Source organism: Zootoca vivipara, chromosome 12, assembly GCF_965207765.1.
Source record: "Zootoca vivipara chromosome 12, rZooViv2.hap1.1, whole genome shotgun sequence".
Classification (NCBI taxonomy): domain Eukaryota; kingdom Metazoa; phylum Chordata; class Lepidosauria; order Squamata; family Lacertidae; genus Zootoca; species Zootoca vivipara.
Genome location: NC_142595.1, coordinates 47,245,278 through 47,267,171, shown reverse-complemented (window position 1 = coordinate 47,267,171; position 21,894 = coordinate 47,245,278). Strand labels below are relative to the sequence as shown.

The 21,894-nt window shown below is 44.8% G+C and overlaps 1 protein-coding gene and 1 gene segment (V, D, J or C); both read right to left on the bottom strand.

Moving 5' to 3' along the window:
• The window catches only part of LOC118078114 (Ig mu chain C region-like), a 54,739-nt gene that overhangs the window by 13,505 nt on the left and 19,340 nt on the right, over nucleotides 1-21,894 (bottom strand).
• LOC118078110 (uncharacterized) overlaps nucleotides 2,620-21,894 on the bottom strand; it is a 101,057-nt gene continuing 81,782 nt past the window's right edge. For all 3 annotated transcript variants that reach the window (XM_088655666.1, XM_088655668.1, XM_088655667.1), the window contains 13 exons: nucleotides 19,637-19,936; nucleotides 17,683-18,018; nucleotides 16,478-16,801; nucleotides 15,768-16,088; nucleotides 12,278-12,574; nucleotides 11,084-11,410; nucleotides 10,043-10,372; nucleotides 8,634-8,969; nucleotides 7,778-8,086; nucleotides 6,551-6,874; nucleotides 5,767-6,081; nucleotides 5,103-5,272; nucleotides 2,620-4,118 (listed from right to left, as the gene is read on the bottom strand). In XM_088655666.1, the coding sequence (XP_088511792.1) occupies nucleotides 4,110-4,118; nucleotides 5,103-5,272; nucleotides 5,767-6,081; nucleotides 6,551-6,874; nucleotides 7,778-8,086; nucleotides 8,634-8,969; nucleotides 10,043-10,372; nucleotides 11,084-11,410; nucleotides 12,278-12,574; nucleotides 15,768-16,088; nucleotides 16,478-16,801; nucleotides 17,683-18,018; nucleotides 19,637-19,936 (3,698 nt within the window). In that variant the 3' untranslated portion in view covers nucleotides 2,620-4,109. The remainder of the gene's footprint in view (nucleotides 4,119-5,102; nucleotides 5,273-5,766; nucleotides 6,082-6,550; nucleotides 6,875-7,777; nucleotides 8,087-8,633; nucleotides 8,970-10,042; nucleotides 10,373-11,083; nucleotides 11,411-12,277; nucleotides 12,575-15,767; nucleotides 16,089-16,477; nucleotides 16,802-17,682; nucleotides 18,019-19,636; nucleotides 19,937-21,894) is intronic.

The window sequence follows — 21,894 nt, the reverse complement described above, 5'->3', positions numbered from 1 at the left end:
ACATATACATATACATATACATATACATATACATATACATATACATATACATATACATATACATATACATATACATATACATATACATATACATATACATATACATATACATATACATATACATATACATATACATATACATACATGTATATGTTTATGGCACTGTGGTCTAAACCACTGAGCCTCCTGGGCTTGCTGATCGGAAGGTCGGCAGTTCAAATACTGCGACGGGGTGAGCTCCCATTGCTCTGTCCCAGCTCCTGCCAACCTAGCAGTTTGAAAACATGCCAGTTCAAGCAGGTAAATAGGTACCGCTGCAGTGGGAAGGTAAACAGCATTTCCGTGCACTCTGGCACTCCGTGCGCCAGTAGCGGTTTAGTCATGCTAGTCACATGACCCGGAAAGCTGTCTGTGGACAAACGCCGGCTCCCTCAGCCTAAAAGAGAGAAGAGCACCACAACCCCATAGTCGCCTTTGACAGGACTTAACTGTCCGGGGATCCTTTACCTATGTTTATGTATGTATTATGTATGTATTATGTATCATGTATTATGTATATATTCTAGACCAGTGCCAGTGTGGTGTAGTGGTTAAGAGTGGTGGACTCGCGTCCCCGCTCCTCCACATGCAGCTGCTGGGTGACCTTGGGCTAGTCACACTTCTCTGAAGTCTCTCAGAGCCACTCATCTCACAGTGTGTTTGTTGTAGGGGAGGAAGGGAAAGGAGAATGTTAGCTGCTTTGGGACTCCTTCGGGTAGTGATAAAGCGGGATATCAAATCCAAACTACTCCTCCTCCTCCTCCTCCTCCTCCTCCTCCTCCTCCTCCTCCTCCTCCTCCTCCTCCTCCTCCTCCCCTCCTCCTCCTCCTCCTCCTCCTCCTCCTCCTCCTCCTCCTCCTCCTCCTCCTCCTCCTCCTCCTCCTCCTCCTCCTCCTCCTTCTTCTTCTTCTTCTTCTTCTTCTTCTTCTTCTTCGCAGCATTAGGTCACTGGATCTCACCATACGTTTCATTTCTCACAATGCCCCTGACATTCTGCAGCTTTGAGTTAAACTTTGTGAAACCTTGTAAGGTTTTACAACCCAAATGGAAAAAGAACAGGAGCCTGAAACTAGATAAGCCTTGGAAAGGGCTGTACGTGGTACTCTGAAGGATAAACGAGGTGGATTCAGTTGGTCCCTAGGCACTAGCCTAGGGCTCAGGACCGCAATACCTCAAGGACTGCCTCTCTCCATATGAACCTAACCAGACCCTGAGGTCATCCTCTGAGGCCTTTCTTTGTGTGCCTCCTCCACAAGAGGCTTGGAAGGTGGCAACATGAGAACGGGCCTTCTCTGCAGTGGTTTCCCATTTGTGGAATGCTCTCCCCGGGGAGGTTCGGCTGGTGCCTTACCCCTTTCACCAGGCAAAAACGTTCCTCTTCAACCAGGCCTTTGGCTGATTGATATGTGATGCCCATTTAAATGTGTTTGTTTTTGTTCTTATTTTTATTATGTCTTTTATGGTTTTTATATTGATTTTTTTTTTTGGTGCGAAAGTAAAGGTAAAGTATTTAGAGTTGGCTGCGATGTGACATAGAGAAAAAAAGGTTGCAGTCTGGTAAAAACGGCAAGTTGGAGAGAGGCTTAGAGTGCGATGATTTGTTTCTTTTTTGAATCTACAATTGTGATTATGGAAGAAGCAAGGCCCTCTTGAAGTGCCAATGTTGTGTGGCCTTCCATTGTAGGCTCAGGTTGTATATGTGTGTAAGGGCCTTATCAGTAGTGACACCCACCCTATGGAATGTCCTCCCATCAGATGTTAAGGAGATGAGTAATTATATAACATTTTGGAAACATGAAGGCAGCCCTGTACAGCGAAGCTTTTTTAAGGTTTAAGGTTTTATTATGTTTTTTTTATATGCCGTACACTTCCCAGAGTGGCTGGAGGAACCCAGTGAGATGAGTGGGGTACAAATAAAAATTATTATTATTATTGGTAATAGTAGTAGTAGTAGTAGTAGTAGTAGTAGTAAACCATATATTGTAAAAACACCACAGTCTTCACTGTTCCTCATTCCTGAAAGGAAAGATGAACCCCTGGAATCTTGCACCCCTCAAAGATTGGAGTGGCATGCAGCTCTGGTATGTGAAAATTTTACCACTAGTCCATGGTGAGTTACATACAGTAGACATATTTTAGGATGGAGTTGGGAAGCCTCAGACCTGGGGTCTGAATGTGGCCCTCCAAGCATTTCTGCTTGGTGCTCTGAACTCTCCCTACACCATACTCCCTCCCAAGCACCACCCCCTCACTGCTTTGCACTCTCCTGGGCTGTTTTTGTCCTTGAATGTGCCTTGATCTCTTGGTTGCTGAGATGGAGAATAAGGGCAGGCGTGTGAGTATGTGTAGAAGCTAGTCTATTGTACAAAGCTAACATTTTCATTTGTTGCTCTTTTGCCCCTGGCCCTGCCCGCCACTAACATGTGGTCCTTGAAAGGTTGCCCAGAATGGGATGTGGCCCTCAGCGTGATAAAGATTCCCCATCCCTGTTTTAGGAGAATTCCTGAAAAGAGGCATTTGTGTCCCAATGGGTGCCCTCCCATCCAGTGGTTTGAAGAAGACTGAGAATCGACAACAATGCATGGTTAATAGAAGTTTATGTAGCAGCTGAAGTTTGATATGTCTAATTTGAATGAAGACTTATACAATGGAGTGCAATAGCATACAAGGCGAAATTATTACAATCAGAAGCAATGGGAGGACAGAAATTAATATAGACAAACTCAGCACCAAACCCAGGGGTGTTATAGTATAATGTTTATACTGTGCACCCTTAGGTTCATTTTATAAATCAATGCGAATTGGTACAGTGCAATAGAATACAATACAATGCATTGCTTTTATACAGATTATAGTAACACAAAGTAATGCAAAGTGGTTCATGCAGTTAGCTATGACCATGCTAAGCAGCTGATTAGCACCAAATGAGCCTGACTGTGATCCTAGGAAAACTCAAGTTATAATTGTTGGTGCTTTGTGGTCCAGGAGCAGAGGACAATGTAATGCAAATGCAAAGTTTCAACCCTTCTCAAACACGAAACTAATGCAACCTTGAATAGTAATTCAGCACAACACAGGGAAACTTTGGCCGATATTTTGCAATATGCAAGCCAAGTGGGAAAGATAAAAAGCTGAGAACTTTTAATCTTCATTGATTTGACTGCTGGAGATTTAAAAATGCCCAGAACTCTCTCCAGTAGAATAGCCTTGGAAAGGGCATGTGCTTGGCTCCTCTCCTTATACATGGTGATAAAGGAAGGGGCCTTTATTGGTTGTACCAGCTCTGACCCCTTTTGATCACAGTTGCTTTGTACACATTTTTCTGTTGTAGGAGGGCAAATAATGGAGTCCTCATTGCAAGTAAGGGAAAAATGTGGACAAAAGGACTTAAATTTGGAAAGCAAAAAGAGCTACTCATCTTCTACTTTATCAGTACACTTAAGACTAAACGGTTGCTCTCTGGGATGCAAATTGGCAACATATCAATATGGCAATGCTTCTAGAAACTGCCGCTGTGGAAATAATGGCTCAGGATTTGGAGGAAATTAGTACAAAGCGTAGAGCAACGAAATCGCTTTGGAGCTTTTCACCAATTTGGACGGCTCCTGCTCAGGTCCAGTTTTCTGCAACCCATCACTTGCTAGAGTTGGAAGACACAGATACATTTTGTTACTCATGGGTGGTTGATGTGCTATTCATTGTTGTTTATTTCTTTCACGATTGTTGAGCTCCATATTGTCGGCACTGGCAAAATTGCTGTTTGTTGCTCAGTTTCCATGCACTTGCAATATTGATACAGAAAGTTGTTTACTATTTGTGATAATGTTCATGTAAAGTTGAGGTCGCTTTCTTCAGGGACCTGTTAACCATCTTTTGAAGCAAAATTGACTGTGTCAATTATTGCAAAAGATGCCAAAGCAAACAGTGAAGATAATGCTTTCTGACATTAATGCTTTGTTGGATCGTAGCAGACAAAAATTATAATGAAAAAAGACTGAGAGAACTATATAATGGAGAGAAAAAGCAGGGTCTTATTCTGCATATTCTTCATCGTGAGATAAGGAGGAAGGTTACTTCACCTGTGGAAACAGAAGAGGTGGGGAGAAGATTAAACAATCCATGCATGTTTATCTGAATGATTTGGGGATGGGAACAGAACACCTAAGACATTTGCTCTGCTGTTGCTGGAGAACAGTGAGTTAGAAGCCAATTGATCTCAAGCCCATTTTGTGACCGGCAGAGGACATTCTATCAGCACTAAGTAGTAAAACAAGTACGGTAGGTAGATGTGTATATCCATATTAACATAGGACTGCAAACACAAGTTTGTCCTCACTGGCACACTTAACAACATTTGTCAAATGTACACACACAAAACAAGTTAGGTGTGCACTTAAAAAGGCAATGTGCCAGTTGGAATAAACTCCTTGTGGAATACTATTCCTTAGGTGTATTGAAAAGCAACGGCCTTCCAATAATGCTTTATTTTAGTCTACCTTTTAAAACCCCTGTTTTACTATTATTTTAACATACCTCTACTAATAGAGAGTTATTTTTGTCAACTGTTGGTTGATCCATTGGCCTGGATGATTCTCTTGTAAATCTACGATTCCATGATGTGATGGTTACCATGTACTCAGTAGAAGGGCAAATGTCAAAAGACCATGAGAGATGGTGTCCACAATGAATTGTTGGGTGAGAAGTGAGGAAGCCAGTGCCTTCTAAATTTGTGTGGTGCTTCCAAGGTTTGACTCTATCCCAGGGTTTCCCAAACCTGAGTCTCCAGCTGTTTTTGGACTACAGTTCCCATCATTCCTGACCACTGGTCCTGCTACCTAGGGATGATGGAAGTTGTAGTCCAACAACAGCTGGAGACTCAAGTTTGGTAAACCTTGCTCTAGCCCAGGCACCCCCAAACTTCAGCCCTCCAGATGTTTTGGACTACAATTCCCATCTTCCCCGACCACTGGTCCTGTTAGCTAGGGATCATGGGAGTTGTAGGCCAAAACATCTGGAGGGCCGCAAGTTTGGGGATGCCTGCTCTAGCCCCTTCCCTTTTTTACCTTGATGAAAGTGACAAGTCCCCCATAGAAGACTGCAACTGTGAAGAGGACCATGAAAGTGGAAACTTTGTTCCAGACGCTGTTGGCCTCCTCGAGTTCACTGTACTCATCTTCATTTTCATTGCGGATATCACACAGAGCAGTACCCATGATGGCACAGTCCCAGGAATCTGCAGGATGAGGTGAGATGATATGGTTACTCCATGGAGAACAGATGGAGGAGAAAGTCTTCCAAAAAGCAAGAACAAAGTACAACAGCAACTATACGATGAAACAAATAAGAGACAAGCGTGCTTTGAAGCCATGTTTGTTTCTCTTTGTTGAATATAGACCCCACAAAGACCAACAGTGTTCCTAGGGCGACTTTAGAGGATCAGCATACAGTGTGGATTTTGTTTGTGCAAAAGCTGTATCTGGTTATTGGATCGGGGCACAAGATGCAGCTGAAGAAGAAAGAAAGAAACACCTCATTGATTATTACTTTAATATAGAACTGCAGGATACATTAACATTGTGTGATATAACATAATGGACATCCCATCTAGCGGAATGTGAAGACAGCAGGCAGGCCAAATCAAGATGTCAAGGAAATTGCATTGTCTTCGTAATGAAGTGAATTTATCTGGTGGTAAGGTACAAACGGTGCAGGTTAGATGTATTTTACCGGAAAGGGAATTGGTTCTTCTGACTGTGATGTTTTCAGAGGAGACGTGTGCTACAAGGCATGCGTAAGAGACTCCTGCTAGCCACTTGCTTGTGGGGACTTCAAGTACGCTCACTAAGGAACATCTTTGTTTTTCATGGTCACATTTCAGACCATGAGCATCATAACCCCTCAGCGACGTTCCTTTTTTCTCCTCCTCCCACTTCACAAAGATCTCTCCTGGGTAGAAGTCTCTGACCAGGCAGAATAAGGTTACATTGAGGTCATCATTGGAGGACTGTTGCTGGAGGTAGACTTTGGGGGGCTTCATTGTGCCTGTGTTAAGAAAAGGGAAACAAAAAATGTTGGAAGAACATATTTGAAATTTACCCCGTTTATCAGTCTTTCACTTTCCCCAGAAAACTATTGGAATTGCATTTGTTGTTGTTAGAACTGGGGTGGCTATCTAATAGTATTTTCAGCATTCTGAAAGGCACAACACCCATAATTCTTTGTGGAAATCATGAAAATGAAACTGGCATAAAACAGGTAAAAGTTCATTTGCGTTTACAAATCATTAAGATCAGTAGCTTCAATCCTGTGCTCAGGTGGCTTTAAATGTAGGTGATGGACGACTATGTTTGCTCAATATAATTTTGTGTTGGCTGCAGTCTGAATTAGCATATTGAGTAAAATGGGTTAGTACTTTGACTCAATCTCCAGTAACTTTGGTGTGTTCCTGAATCACTCTGTTTTGCTCTCAGTGTCTCATACGCTCCTGCCCACCCTTTTTATAAGTCCTCACCATTCCTTCGCTCAAAGTGTTGCTTGGTTTCTCCTAGGCCATTTTGGATGCTACAGGTGAACTTCACAGTGGTTTTCCATTCAGTCAGATTCACGCACAGTTGTCCGTAGATCCAAGAAGTGCCGTTGGTTTCGTTCAAGAGTTGGGTAGTCACAGCTTTTGTGTCGGCAGGTTCTCCATCCATTGTCCAACTGACTGTTGAGTTGATGGTTGCATTTGCAAGGGGCATCATGCATGTCAGAATGGCACTTTTGTTTATAAAGAGATCGTCAAAGGGCGGTGGCTGCATTTTGATAGCTGTCTCGTTAAGAAGTGGGGCCATTCCTTCAAAAACAAATCATCATCAGATTGAACGGGTTTGAGATGTGCTCTCCAGAAATTACCTTATCCGTTGGTTTATGGTGTCGTATTGTAATGACTAATCCAACCACAAGAAAACCCTGTGTTGGACTAGTCCAGGGGTCAGCAAACTCTTTCAGCAGGGGGCCGGTCCACTGTCCCTCAGGCCTTGTGGGGGTCCGGACTATATTTTGAAAAAAAAAATGAACGAATTCCTATGCCCCACAAATAACCCAGATATGCATTTTAAATAAAAGGACACATTCTACTCATGTAAAAACATGCTGATTCCCGGACCGTCCATGGGCCGGATTTAGAAGGCGATTGGACCTCATCCGGCCCCCGGGCCTTAGTTTGGGGACCCCTGGACTAGTCCATGAGTCTTAAGCAAAAGAGGTTTATGATTTGGATGCTATAACCAGTTCTATAGAAAATGGAAGAATCTTCCAGTTTGAGATGGGAAAGACAAAGTGTGTGTTTGTGAAACCAGCTCAAGAGAGAGAGAGAGAAAAAGATGTGGCCCAGCATTATGTCCAACTGATTCTCCCACCTTTGCGTGGAAACAGGAACTTGACATTCAGAATTATAGTCAAGTGCTCAGAGCCTGTGGTTATCACATTCCTAAAACATCTACTTCATCCCCCAATCAACCAATCAATTGTCACAACTATCAGCAATCTGCTGCCCTCACCATTTATCTCTAGCTAGCATGCAGTTATTAAAGGCACGGAATAAAAAAGTGGTATCTTAAACTTGCCCTCTGCCCTCCGGTTCCCTATGACATCTTAGGAGCTTGTATGAATAATGATAATTGTGGCTACTTAGTGGTAAGTTCCCTATTAGGATTGGGTTCCTTCTGTTTTCAATGTAGTTTACCTGAATACTTACCAGGATAATGCAAGTCCTTCTTAATCATGGTGCTGGTTGAGCTGTGATTCACAGTGCATGTATAGATTTCTGGCTCTTTCCATTCTTCTCCGCTGAGTGCCCAACTGCAGGTCTTCTGGAACTTCCCGTTAGCAAGTGGGACCAGAGCTGAGGAGTTAGTACTGCAGCTGAGCCTGTGTCCTTTGGCGGCCCATTCAATGTCTATATTTTGGGGATAGAAGTCGGTAGCAAAGCAAACAAGTTTCTGGCGTCCCCCATCTTCCGAGGTGTAGAATGCTGTCACCTGCGGGGGAGCTGGTTGCAGAAAATCTGAAATGAAAGGGTTGACCTTTTGGTTGCAAAACAGAACACGCACAGATAGAGAGCAGAGTTCCCTGTCAGTTCAAGTGCCTGGTTAATGAACAGGGCTGTCAAATAATCAAAAGTTTGGACACCGAGAAGTACGCACATTTCTTTAGAAGTAAAGCTCCTCTTCCCAATGATTTCAGTGGAAGCAACTTATCGAGGCTTGTTTCCAAGTGATGAACATACACATACATGTTCAGCACCTGATGACGGCTGCAAACACCACATTCCTGCCATAACACCACAGACAGAGCTATCTTACCTCCGAAGTCAGCACAGAACTGCTGCTTTTTGATGGAGGAAGTTTAGTGTTCATCTGAATGTTGAGTTGTGATCATTGAGTTTCATGCATGTGTGAACTAACCTTCATTGCGGTTAGAATTGCTGCTGAGCAATTCTTCGACTCTCTTTTTTTTTAGTGGCGGTGACCCAAACAACCATTTCTTCTGTGCCAAGGTTAAGCCTTCTTCTTTCATTGGCTAGTGGAGCATTTTCCAGCACCCAGACTTACCATACAAATGCCCACTGGCATTCTTCATAAGAGTTAAGGACTCATGACCCACAATGCAGGAATAGAGGGCTCTGCTTCTCCACTCAGATGCAGGGACTTTCAGAATGCTTTGGATGGTAAAAGTGGGGCTTCCAGCTTTGGCTGTTGGAGGCCCTGTGATATATTCAGAGACATCAATGTCTGTGTCATTCTTCTTCCACCTGATGAATATTTCAGCTGGGGAGAATCCAGAGACCTCACAAGCCAACCATGCTACAGCTTGGGACGTAGGTTGTATGAATTGTCTTGGCGATAGAATGACCAAGTTGAAAGACGGAGCTTTAACATGGTTGGGATCTATATGGAAGGGGATGAAAATAGAAATGCTCACAAGGTTGATATTAAATTAGAAGACACATGAAGAGAGAGCACTATGTTGTTGTTGTTGGGGAATAGTGAATCACACTACAGTGGTACCTCGGTTTTCGAACATCTTAGTTCATGAACAACTTGGAAATAGGTGTTCTGGTTTGTGATCTTTGCTTCGGAAGCTGAACGTGTTCCATTTTGAGTCCCGAGCTTCCGTTTTTACTGGTGTGCTGCTAATTTGAGCCCCCCCCCCGGTTGTAATTCAAGTCTTCCCTTTCCGTTTTCCTGTTGCGCTGCTAATTTGCATCCCCCCATTGTAATTGCAGTGTTCTGAGGTGATATTTGGAGCTTATATTTGGTGATTTTGTTTTTGCTATTTATTGTGCTTTTTTTGTTTTTGAGGCATTTTTGGTTAATTTGTTTTTGTGACTGTGTGAAGCCTAGCAGCTACTGATTGATTGATTGATTGTGTGACTGCACAAATGGATAAAAGCCCACCCCACCCCCACCCCATCCGAACAATGACTATCATCAGTGCAGGTAAGGGAAAAAAATAATTTCAATTTTTACCATCTACAATACTGTTTTATTTATTTTATAGTACAGTACATTGATTATTGCTTTCATTTTATGGATCAATGGTCTCATTAGAAAGTAAAATTCATGTCAAATTGCTGTTTTAGGGGTTGTTTTTAAAAGCCTGGAATGGATTAATCCGCTTTGCATTACTTTCTGTGGGAAAGCACGCTTTGGTTTTTGAATGCTTTGGCTTTGGAACGGACTTAAATTTGAGAACCAAGGTACCACTGTATTGATATACTGAAGACTGTATTTGATTTTCATGCTAAACTTTGAGATCTACGTCCATCTGAAGCCCCATTACTTTCTCATAAATTCGAGGCCTCGTCTGATGGTTGAGTGATGAGGGACAGGCACCACATACATTTCTCTCTCTCGATCCGTTGGTATGCAGAATACTATTTCCTTTGGAGTTATCAGGTGCTATTTCCATAACCAGTAGTTGTTCACTTATCGCACATTTCTTCCATCTCTTCCCTCACCTTTGTTTTTTTGGATGCTCTGCTTCACGTCTGGGAAGAATGAGCAGGGATGAGAAATTAGGCACTGGATTGCATTTCCAGAATCCCAGGCCTCTCTGGTGATGGTCAACTGGCTTTGTAAGCTCTGGGTGAGGTTTGTGTGGCTTGTGATGTTTGCTTTTTCGGCATTCTTGGTGTAGTTTATGCCATTCACCATCCAGGTGAGCGTGGCATGGTCCAGTTCGTATCCCACAACAAGGCAAACCAAGAGAGCTTTACTTTGGGTTAGTAGTTTCTCAAGAGGTGGCTTCAGGAGGTAGAGACTGGGAGGTGGGACGCTCCCTTTGCATGCTAGAGGGGAACAAAAGACAAAGGTGGATTTTTATGGTTTTTATGGAGTAAAGCAGAGTAAATACAGAGAAATGGGGCATTACTAGGAGAAGAGGAGAAGAGGAGCTGAGGGATGGGGGGAGGTCCCAACTTTTTCAACAACACATTTGGAAACTGCACCCAATCCCCCATGGTGCAGGGTTGCCATACGCCTGGAATTTCCCAGACATAGCCAGTGTTGGAAGCAGTGTCCCATGTCAACAGTGTCGTTTTGGGCGAAAATGCTCGACAACTTTGGGCAAAACTAAAAAAAAACTCAACAATTTTTGTGTCCGGATTTTCACTTTTTCAAATATGGCAGCCCTATGTGGTGAAGCCAATCATTTCCCCTTCAGACGTCCTATATTAGTCACGTCCTCAGAAATGTGATTTGTACATTCTATGCCCAACACATTATTGAAGTGCAGGCTGGGGTTGTCTACGGATAACACCTGATTCCCTGGCAGTCTGATTGCCTGAGATCTGACAGGAACCAGGGAAAATGTAGGAGAGCAGGACAGTAGAGCAAAAGCACGAATTTTCTCTCTGGGGAGTGAAATGGACTAAGGAGAGCATGAGAGGGAGAATGTGTGTGTGTGTGTGTGTGTGTGTGTGTGTGTGTGTGAGAGAGAGAGAGAGAGAGAGAGAGAGAGAGAGAGAGAGAGATATTCTGCAGTGGGCTTGGAAGATCACCTGTGCATTTGCTGATACTGCTTCTCTGGATGTCGCTTGTATCAGGTTGCGTTGCCTTGCAGGTATACACCTGTAGTGTGTTCCATTCCTTCAGGGGCACAACCAAGTTGCTCCTGGTATAAAACTGGCCAGCATTCTTCAGAAGGTTCGCAGGCTTGGGGGCCTCTTGAGCCTTCCCACTGGCCTCCCAGGTGACTTGGATGTTCTCTAGGGAGTTGCCATAGATGGAGCAGACTAAAGTGATGTTACCACTGTTCCCCAGTCCTGTGCTGGGACAGAGTGGGTCAGTGCTGAGAGTCAATGAGAGAGCTGTCGGCACAATCCAGTCTGAAGAGAAAGAGAGGGAAAGGCAAATCTATTTTGTAAGACTGTGGTGAGCGTTGGATTCTTCAAAACAACACTAGTGACGTTGGAATAAAACCACCAGTGGTTTGGGAATAGTATGTCCTATCTATATTCTTTTTCTTCCTGCTTTGCCTCTCCCATATTCAGCTTTGTATCTCAATCTTTTCACTATTGCTTTTGTCCATGGTTCAGCCATCAGACCAGCTGTCCCAAACCAAACAACTTTGTCTCTTAATTTCTATCCAACTCCACAAAACTCATTGGCTGCTCTGATGATGGGTGACTAACTAGGCCTGACTGAAGTGGCTTGCTTAATTTTCATTGTCATCACCTTGCCTACAAAGGTCTGTATAGTTAAAGCTATGGTTTTCCCAGTAGTGATGTATGGAAGTGAGAGCTGGACCATCAAGAAGGCTGATCGCCGAAGAATTGATGCTTTTGAATTATGGTGCTGGAGGAGACTCTTGAGAGTCCCATGGACTGCAAGAAGATCAAACCTATCCATTCTTAAGGAAATCAGCCCTGAGTGCTCACTGGAAGGACAGATTGTGAAGCTGAGGCTCCAATACTTTGGCCACCTCATGAGAAGAGAAGAATGCTTGGAAAAGACCCTGATGTTGGGAAAGATTGAGGGCACTAGGAGAATGGGACGACAGAGGACGAGATGGTTGGACAGTGTTCTCGAAGCTACGAACATGAGTTTGACCAAACTGCGGGAGGCCTGGCGTGCTGTGGTCCATGGGGTCACGAGGAGTCGGACACGACTAAACGACTAAACAACAACAACAACTGAGAGATTCTGCCCAGAAATTCTGGCAATTTGTTGTGTGGTTTATTGTTCAACATTACCTTTTCTCGAGATGTTCCTGACCACCTTTGTATTTGTTGCTTTATGCGCCACCTCACATGTGTTGATCTCCACTTCTTGCCATTGAGAGATGGGCATTTTCAACTGGTTGCTGGAACTGTATGTCCCGTCTGCCATCTTTCGTTCCACAAATGTCACCTTCTTGTTTTGTGGACCAGCCTTCCACTCGATGCTCACATTTGGGGGTCTGTAGTTAGATGCGATGCACTTCAGCGTGATGGTTTTATTTTCTTGGTCTATTGACTGCAGGAGTTCAACAGTAGGTGCTTGAAGCTGGTCTGTGAAGAAACTTCTGTTATAAGTAGCCATCATAAAATGGGAAATACGTAGTAGCATTGCAGGGTGGGTTAGGAAGACATCAAATTACCTGTATTAAGAAAAAGGAATTCCTCGGGAGCATAAGCAAAAGAAATGAAGAAATTCTTCATGAGTGAAGCAAAGTGGAACAGCAAACAGGACCTTGTGTGTCTTCCTGGCATAGGCAGTAGAAGTGTTGCTGTGTGATAGGTGGGAGAAGCTGACAGAACTGAATTCTGAGCATGTGCAGAAAGTTTGGCAGCTGGTCAAGAATCAGTTGGGTGAACCCAGCAATGCTAGGTGCAGAGCAGAGGTCCTTAGGTCAATGAAGTTAAGAGTTGCGTTGAATGAGGATATATTGTCTTCACAACTGCTTACCCCTAAAAGTTATCCTGTCTGTGTACTGAGTTCAGAGGACAAGACAATTATCTCTGGTACCAACAGACTCACCAAAGCCTGAACTCAGATCCACAAATGTGCCCAGTGTTTCTCAGGTGAATGTGTGGACTTCTCCTCATTGAAAAGCAGAGAAGTGAGGTGAGGTGGTAAGAATTGCTCTGCCTGTGGTGTTTTTTGATAGCCGTCTTGCACATGCAAGTCATCACCAGAAACATTTGTGCCATGAATATGCATGTAAACATGCCGTGAGGTTTTGCTGAGGGTGCTGCACACCACATCTGCTTGCATGGGCTTTAGGGTTAAGCTTCACACCATAAGTGAGATTCCAGGAGATATCTTACCGAGGCTAAGTTACATCCTGACTTCAAGTTCATTGTATATTAGGTTGCATCCTGCAAGTGTGTACTCTTGGTATGCGATCCTTTGCCCTGGTCCAAGTGGATTACCACCCCACTGTTAGTCTATGCTTTGGTCCTTGTTACTCATGCACCCCCTCCCAGACGCGGAGCAAGGTGGGGGTGGTGCGCTCCGGGTGCCATCCCTGGGGGGGGGGGAACACACACAAAATCCTGGCCAGGCCAGATCGCCCCCAGTCACGCTGCCACACCGAATCGCACCCCCTGGCCTGACCACTGCCACGGAGTGCGCCCACTGGCCTAGCCACCGGGCCAGAGAGCTCCCCTTGGCCTGGCCGCTGGGCCGGATCGCGCCCTCCGTCTGGGCGCGATCGCCCCGCAACCTGGGTCGGGAGTCACAGGGGATGGTGCGCCGTTACCCCGTGCTCCTGCCTGGAGGAGGCAGGCAGGGGAGAGGATGGGAAGCAGTCAGGGGAGCAGGAATGGGTGCCACACCCTCTCGATGGGCACTGCACTGCGCTCGCCGTCCCATCCCTCCCAATGGGCGATTTGCCCCGCCCCTATAGGCAGTTCGCCCCACTCCCAGTTGTCGGAGAGGCTTCCTCTGCCACTGCCCCCTCCTCACAGAAATATTGATTATTCAAAGAGCTCAGTTGGTTAGATTGTGGTGCTAATAACACTAAGGTTTGATCCCCGTAAGAGACAGCTTCACATCCCTGCATGCAGGGGGTTGGACTAAATGTTCCTCAGGGTCCCTGCCAACTCTAATCTATGATTCTATTATTTGTAGTTGCAACCACTGCAAATTAGGGGCATGCAAGCAGTCATGGTCCTGTTGAAGGGAACACAGTGGCTCAGTGTTGATTCTCCTCTATCTTATGTCTTCAGTGTTCTCCATCTACTCTTCTCTGAATCAAGGCACAGTTGCCTCTTCCTATATTGCTGAATTGGTGGCCACATCCCAACTGTAGTGTTGCGCTGGTGTAACACTGATACAACACTGGTTGCACTAGTGTACAGTGTGAAACACTGCATTGGCAGAAGAACCCTTGTACCGAATCCCAAACTTTTTACCATACCCTACTTTTCATTCCTTCATTCATCATTCATCTGAAGGCAGCCCAGTTGAGGGATGCTTTTAATGTTTAATCAATTATTTTATTTTATTTTTCTGTTGGAAGCCACCCAGAGTGGCTGGGGAATCCCAGCCAGATGGGCGGGGTATAAATAAATAAATTATTATTATTATTATTATTATTATTATTATTATTATATTTTATTTTATTTGTATGCCGCCTTTCCATAGTTAAAGCAACGCTCAAGGCGGCTTACAACATGACAAGATTTACACAATTACCAACATAACAAAAGTCATAAACAATAAATAAAACACATCAAAAAGTAACACAACCAAATGGAAAGCAATTTCCACATAAATCATAAAATCTAAAACTAAGAATACAGCATTAATATCAATCGCAATTTAAAACGACATAGATAAAAAATAAAAGCATTTTTTTTAAAAAACAACAACAAACCAACAAAAATGGTGCCTTCTCTGTCCAGCAGCAGCAGCAGCAGCAGCACTCCTTTATGGAGCCCGTCAGGCCCCGCCCCAAGCCAGGTGGAGAGAAGCAGGGCAGGGCCCTTCAGGTTCCCAGCAGGTCACTTGTTAGGACTTTTTAAATGAATATAGCAACTTGCAATATTTAGAGATAAGGGAAAGGAACAAGACCTTTTCCTGGGAACAGGCCTTTCTTAGCTTTGGTGCATCTATCTCTTAGCAATGACCATGTGTCATCCCCCCGAGGGCCATCTCTAGGCCCGGACTGGGTGGCATAAGGCTGGCCACCAGGGGCGCGGAAGGGGCGCCAAATGACTGGTGTCTGGGAGCAGCTGTTGCTGGTGCCCCCCCACCCCACGGTGGCAGTAGCGCGTGGCCATCGAGCTTTCTCCATGAAGCAGAATCAGCGAGACGCCTGCTGCCACTCTAGGCAGGAGTTTCGCTGATTCTGCTTCATGGAGGAAGCTCAATGGCCGTGCGCCACTGCTGCGTCCCGGCGTGGCCGCTGTAGAGAGGCGTCAAGGAGGGGCCGGTCCAGGGCGGGAGGCCGAGCAGCCCCCTCTGCGGGAGGTGGGCTTTGCGCCCAGGCCAGCCCCCTGCAAGGTCTCCGCCATCCTCCGTCTCCGCCCTTCAGCTGCGTGTTATTGCCGCCGTGGGGGGGCGGGGCGCTGGAGGATTCTTGAACCACGGCGCTGGGTACCCTTAAGACGTTACTGTCCCCACCCCACCCCGAATGATGTGACCTACTAAAAACGCAACCTTCTCTAGAGAGGAAAGTGTTAGAAGATAATCATTCATGCAAAAAACCTGACTGATCTTTACAACCTCAGCACCCACCTTGGGAGATTCACTTACCAATGGGTACCGTTTCACTCTTAGTGAGTGGCTGGCCGGACGAGGAATGGTGGACCACACAGATGTAGATGCCGCCCTTCCCCCCTGCTTCGTCTCTGCCAATTTTAAGGATGCTGTAAGTGGTGTACCCCTTCCCAGCTGGTGTCACTGGCCCGTTGTCATACAGTGTTTCATTCAGGATATTGTTGTCCTTCTTCCATGAGATGCTAATTTCCTCTGGGGAAAACCCATTCACACTGCAGACAAGAATCAGGGCCACGGTACTCTGGAGCGAGACGTCAAAGTTGGCTTTCGAAATGGTGATGGAGGGCTCCATGCTTTCTAAATTCAAAAGAGGGAGACTATCATTATTAATGAAGTGCCTAGATTTGTGCTAGGTGCTGGATTTTTTTTTAGTAGGGAAGCTTTTAATGTTTGATGCTTTATTTGTTTTTTTCCCTTTCCCCTCCATGTTGTGTTGGAAGCCACCCTGAGTGTCTGAGGTAACCCAGTCAGGCGGGCAAGGTATAATTATTATTACTTTGTGGGTGCCACACTGATTTCTCACCTCAGGCATCAGAACAATGTGGTTAGGCCACAAACACCAAGGAGAACGCCAGCCATTTCCTGGCACTTAAAGGTAATAAGGTAGAAAGTTTGTAATCAGAGCAGGAGGAGAGCTTGCTAGCTGAGTTTACTTCTAGCAGCCAGATCTAGGCATCCATACTTACCTGTCTCTTTCTTGATTGTTAATTCTCTGGTTACTTCTTCATAACAACCTCCAGCCACTTTGCAGGTGAATCTGATGCCCTTTCTCCATTGCTCCAAAGATACCGTGTGGGTGCTTTCCGTCTTCTGCACTCCACTGGCGTCCTTTCCCCCCCTTGTCTTCTGACCCATAGCACTGGGCTTGCCATCCACATCCCAGGCTACTTCGATGTTTTCAAGGTGGGAACCAACCACAGCACAAGTAACATTGGCTGTCCCTTCAAGCAGGTCTCTGTAGGATGGCTTGATGATGGAGACAGTGGGTTTTAGCAGCGAACCATGGCAAGCTGGAGAGGAAGGTAAAATACAGGGATTGGGAAAGATCCTTTAAAATCCTTGAATGTGCAAACAAACAAACAAACCCAAGATGAGGACGGACAGTAACTGTGCGTAGTTGGAAATGAACTCCTTTAAATACAGTGGGTTTTGCTTATCAGTAGATATGCAAGGCCTGTTTCATATGCAAATATTGGATGGATGTCCCTTTCCTGAGGTAAAGAAATGTGGGTAAAATAATGTTCCTACATTTTTTCCCCATTTGTAACATCTAGGCATAATAATAATAATAATAATAATAATAATAATAATAATAATTTATTATTTATACCCCGCCCATCTGGCTGGGTTCCCCCAGCCACTCTGGGAGTCTTCCAACAAAATATTAAAATACAGAAATCCATCAAACATTAAAAGCTTCCCTAAACAGGGCTGCCTTGAGATGCCAGATTCTAAAGGTCTGGTAATTGTTGTTCTCTTTGACCTCTGGTGGGAGGGCGTTCCACAGGGCGGGTGCCACTACCGAGAAGGCCCTCTGCCTGGTTCCCTGTATCTTGGCTTCTCACAGCGAGGGAACTGCCAGAAGGCCCTCGGCACTGGACCTCAGTGTCCGGGCAGAACGACGAGGGTGGGGACACTCCTTCAGGTATTTGGGATGGATTATTGGGATCGATTTGACTGTAGAGAGAAACTATCTGTATTCTCTCAGTCTACTTTGTCAATTCCATCCGTCACACTCCCCCCTCTGCAATATCCCTCCCTTTTAGGTGACCTGGTCTTAAGATGTTTATAACATAGCCTCTGTTGCACACATCCTGGCAAGCCCCTGATAATAATGCATAACCTCCACCCACCCACCATTCCCTTCTCCTTAAGAGCTGGTAGTTCTTACCCTGGCACTTGCTGGTGTTGTACATTATGATGTCCGGGCTTCTGCCTATTCGAGCCACTTTGCATGTGTAGAAGTCCCCTCTCTCCCAGCTCTCTTTGGTGATATTCCGTCGGACAAATCCGGAGTAGCTACTGCTTTCCCCTTGGTCCGCCACCAGTGACACCTGCACACTGCCCTGCTCCACTCCTCCATTCCTCAGCCATTCAACAGAGGCTTTCCCAGGGCCAAGGCTCCGGAGGAAGCATACCAGCTCTAGGCTGCTCTCTGTGGCCTGCTCACCGCAGCTGGGGGTTAAGATGTTCACTTGGATTGGCTTTGGATCTTGCGGGATGCAATCTGAGAGCAGAGAGCAGATTTTTGTTATGTTTGCTGGATAATTCATATAAGAAAGCCTACAGAAAACCTATATAAGACGAGGCAAGATAGAAAAACAAAGTATGAAAACGCTAACAAACATAACCTAAAGTACCGCGTTTCTCCAAAAATAAGACACCGTATTATATTTATTTTTCCTCAAAAAAACATACCATGGCTTATTTTCAGGGGATGTCTCATTTTTTCATTAAGTATGGTACAGTTTAACCTACAAGGTTAAACTGCCTATCACTATGGCTTATTTTGGGGGTATGGCTTATATTCATTGAATGCTTAAAAACCCTGCTATGGCTTATTTTATGGCTACGTCTTATTTTCGGAGAAACAGGGTATTAACACAGTGGTGGAGATCCTGTGGTTCTTCAGATGCTGTTTCACTCCTCTCTGCACCACTCAGTCTGGCCCAATGGTCAGGATGATGGGGGGTAAGGATCCAGCAACCTCTGGAGGAACACAGGTTCCCACCCGTGCAGTTTAAAACAACATCAGAACACACAATGCCCTCCAGATCTCAAGAGTTGGGGATTAGGTTTCTATTTTTAAAGTGTCCTCCTTTCAAAAACAGCATGAGAAAAAGAGGAAATCTGGGGAGATTTATGTGCATTCTTTCATATTGTGTGCATCTTTAAAAAAAATATTAAATAGCAGCTGCTGGAGCATGGGAAAGTGGGCTAATAGGATTTGCATGTGGTGTGTACACAGAGAGGAGATTAATCATTTCCCTCAAGACTGTGATCCTGACAAAATCACCCCATCTTGAAGCTGCTACTGCGCATGGGAGGGAACATAAGATTGATGTCAGTGGTAGCTCCCAATTCATGCCAAGTAGCAGCTGGAGAAGGGAGGGGGTGGAATTTTCAACTGGATCACAGTGCAGGAGGAAAAGGTTGCCTGTTTCTTGCAGCCTCTAGTAGCTGATTTTTAACATCACTTTTAAAAAAGGATGCACCGAACCATAATCCCTGTATTTAATGTCAAACATCCTCCGGCTTTCAAAGATGTCAGGTTCATCTTTCAAATGCCCATGATAATAGCGTCAATTGTATGCTTCACATGAACATTTTATAAAGTTGACTGGAAATGTATTGGGGAGGGTGGAATGTCACCTTAACGGCGGTTGCTCTTTGTCACATCATGGTTGGCAACACGGCAGAATGTGATAAAGCATGTTGTGACTCAAGGATGTGCTTTTAGCCTTCTGGCATCAGTTCCCTGGAATGCCCATCCTTGGAAATGACGGAAGCCCTAACACTGTTATGCTTTCAATATATGTTGAAGCTGTTTCTCCCGTGCCTTCCCTAATTAGTGCATTCTATTTCTGCAGCTTTCGGTTTTTGTTGACTTCACATTTCCAACTTTGTTTCATAATCTGTATTAGATCCAGATTTTAAGAATCATGTCTTTTTAAAAAAAATCATGGTGGTCGGTTTATTTATTTTAATGCTGCAGTGAATTAAAAACATGGGTACAATTGGCTCAAAAGAATAGCTGACTTTGTTTGTGTGTGGCATTTCTTAAGATCCCACAATCTGCTTTTGCCCCCCCACCCGTCGCTGCCACCCCACTCTAAGTATCTTACCATGGTACCGGATAGTTGCTGATGTTTGTGGTTCCCCATTTCCTGTCTTCTGGTTCACAAAGCACTGATAAGGTGTTGTTTTAAGTTCTTCGAAACGGACTGTCAGCTGACTGGCACGGTAGGATTTTCTGCCTATTTTTTGTGCTGGGAACGTTTTTACATGACTGTTGCTGGGACGCCACTCAATAGTTGCAAAGTCTACAAAATTTGCAGCAAAGAGGCAGGCGAAGGTTACATCTGCCTTGCTTTCATCGAGGCAGCAAGGCTTCAGGGGGAACATCACAGGAGCTTCATTTATATCTATAGGGAAGCAAAAAGAGAGGGCAGGTAATGGGGAATACAAAAAGACCAAAATAAATCTATGTTTACACTACAGTAGCTTTTACAAGGTACCCAGGTGGCACTTTGGGTTAAACCACAGAGTCTAGGGCTTGCTGATCAGAAGGTCGGTGGTTCGAATCCCTGCGACGGGGTGAGCTCCCGTTGCTCGGTCCCAGCTCCTGCCCACCTAGCAGTTCGAAAGCGCATCAAAGTGCAAGTAGATAAATAGGGACCACTCCGGCGGGAAGGTAAATGGCGTTTCCGTCTGCTGCTCTGGTTCGCCAGAAGCAGCTTTGTCATGCTGGCCACATGACCCGGAAGCTGTCTGTGGACAAACGCCGGCTCCCTCGGCCTATAGAGCGAGATGAGTGCCGCAACCCCAGAGTTGGACACGACTGGACTTGATGGTCAGGGGCCCCTGTACCTTTACCTTTTAGCTTTTACAAATCTCCTATAGATTCCCCCACTAATGTTGCTGTTACTAGTAGTCATAGGGAAGTTTTCACATTCTTAGTTTTCAAAGCAATCTAGCTGTCAGGGACTAGGCAGAGGAGGAATGGTGGAGACCGCTTTCCCATCATGACCCTTCCAGGGAGGAGGAAGAGGAAGACAGTGTAGGTTTACAACAGGGGTTTGAGGGAGGTCACAGCTCAGAGGCAGATGAGGAGGAAAGCTGGGGAATAATAAGAGAGGGGGAGGCAGAACCAGAGAGGCAGCTGGCTGACATGGTGTCATTAGAAAGCATCCCAGACCCTCCATCTCCCAGAACCCGGTGAGCTTTAAAAGTAGGAGAGCAAAGAGCTCAAAGGCAGAGGGCACATAGCAGCACCTGTTGAAGTGATGAATGAAGAAGTGGGAGAGATGGGGGGTTGGGGTGGAGTTTCACTTGGGACAACACCATTATCCAAGAGGCTGGGTTCTATAGCCTCTCTCTGTAAAGACTGAAATAGAAAAGGACAGTAAGAAACTTTTCCTTGTCTTTATACTTTCTTGGGCAACCAGCCAGGAGCCACTGACAGCATTCCTGACAATAGCAACATTTAGACAACATTTCTCAGCCATTTTCCATCCTCGTAATCCGCCTGAATCCTCATCAATATCCCTGTATTTTCATTTGTCCAGAACCACAGCACATGGCTTGATTTAACCTGATTTTCAGCTAAGCGTTACAGAGGTCACACAGAATATTACCTGGTGGAACAACAATCCATGTGGCAAGCAGCACATCAAAACCTTCCTCCGTTAACTTCAATGCTCCTCTTCCCACTCAGTTCATGACAGAAATGGGATTAGTTGGTTGAGCTCTATGATCCTCCAGAAATTATATCTACCACAGTTTATCAGAAAGCCATGCCCTAATGCTACAGAACTTTAGTTTGTTGAAGACTACAAGACATTTCCAATATAGGACCTAGGGTTGTATTTCATATTATTATTATTATTATTATTATTATTATTATTATTATTATGCTTGCACACCAACAGAACACAAAAAGCTATACATTTACGTCATTTGTTACAAAGAAACAGAATTAACAAAAAGAAAATAAACTCATATATTTTGACAATAAATCTTCTTAAAGTACATCTAACTTCCTGTCATCTCCATACTTAATTTCATATTTACTAACTTGCTGCAACTCCTTCATGGATCACTGCCTTGTCATGGCGAAGGTGCTTGAATAACTCAGAGAAGCTATGAGCTATGCCATGCAGGGTCACCCAAGACGGAGAGGTCATAGTGGAGAGTTTTGACCAAATGTGATCCACAGGGCCTCCCATGCTACACCTCTGTGAACAGCCAGCATCTTGTTTTCAGTTTTATCCTGTGTTTAATTCAAATCAGCCAACATTTTGTGAACTGCCCAGAGGCCTTTGCTGTATATAAATGCCAACCAATAATTCAATGTATCTAGGTCTTTGTAAATGGGCATCCT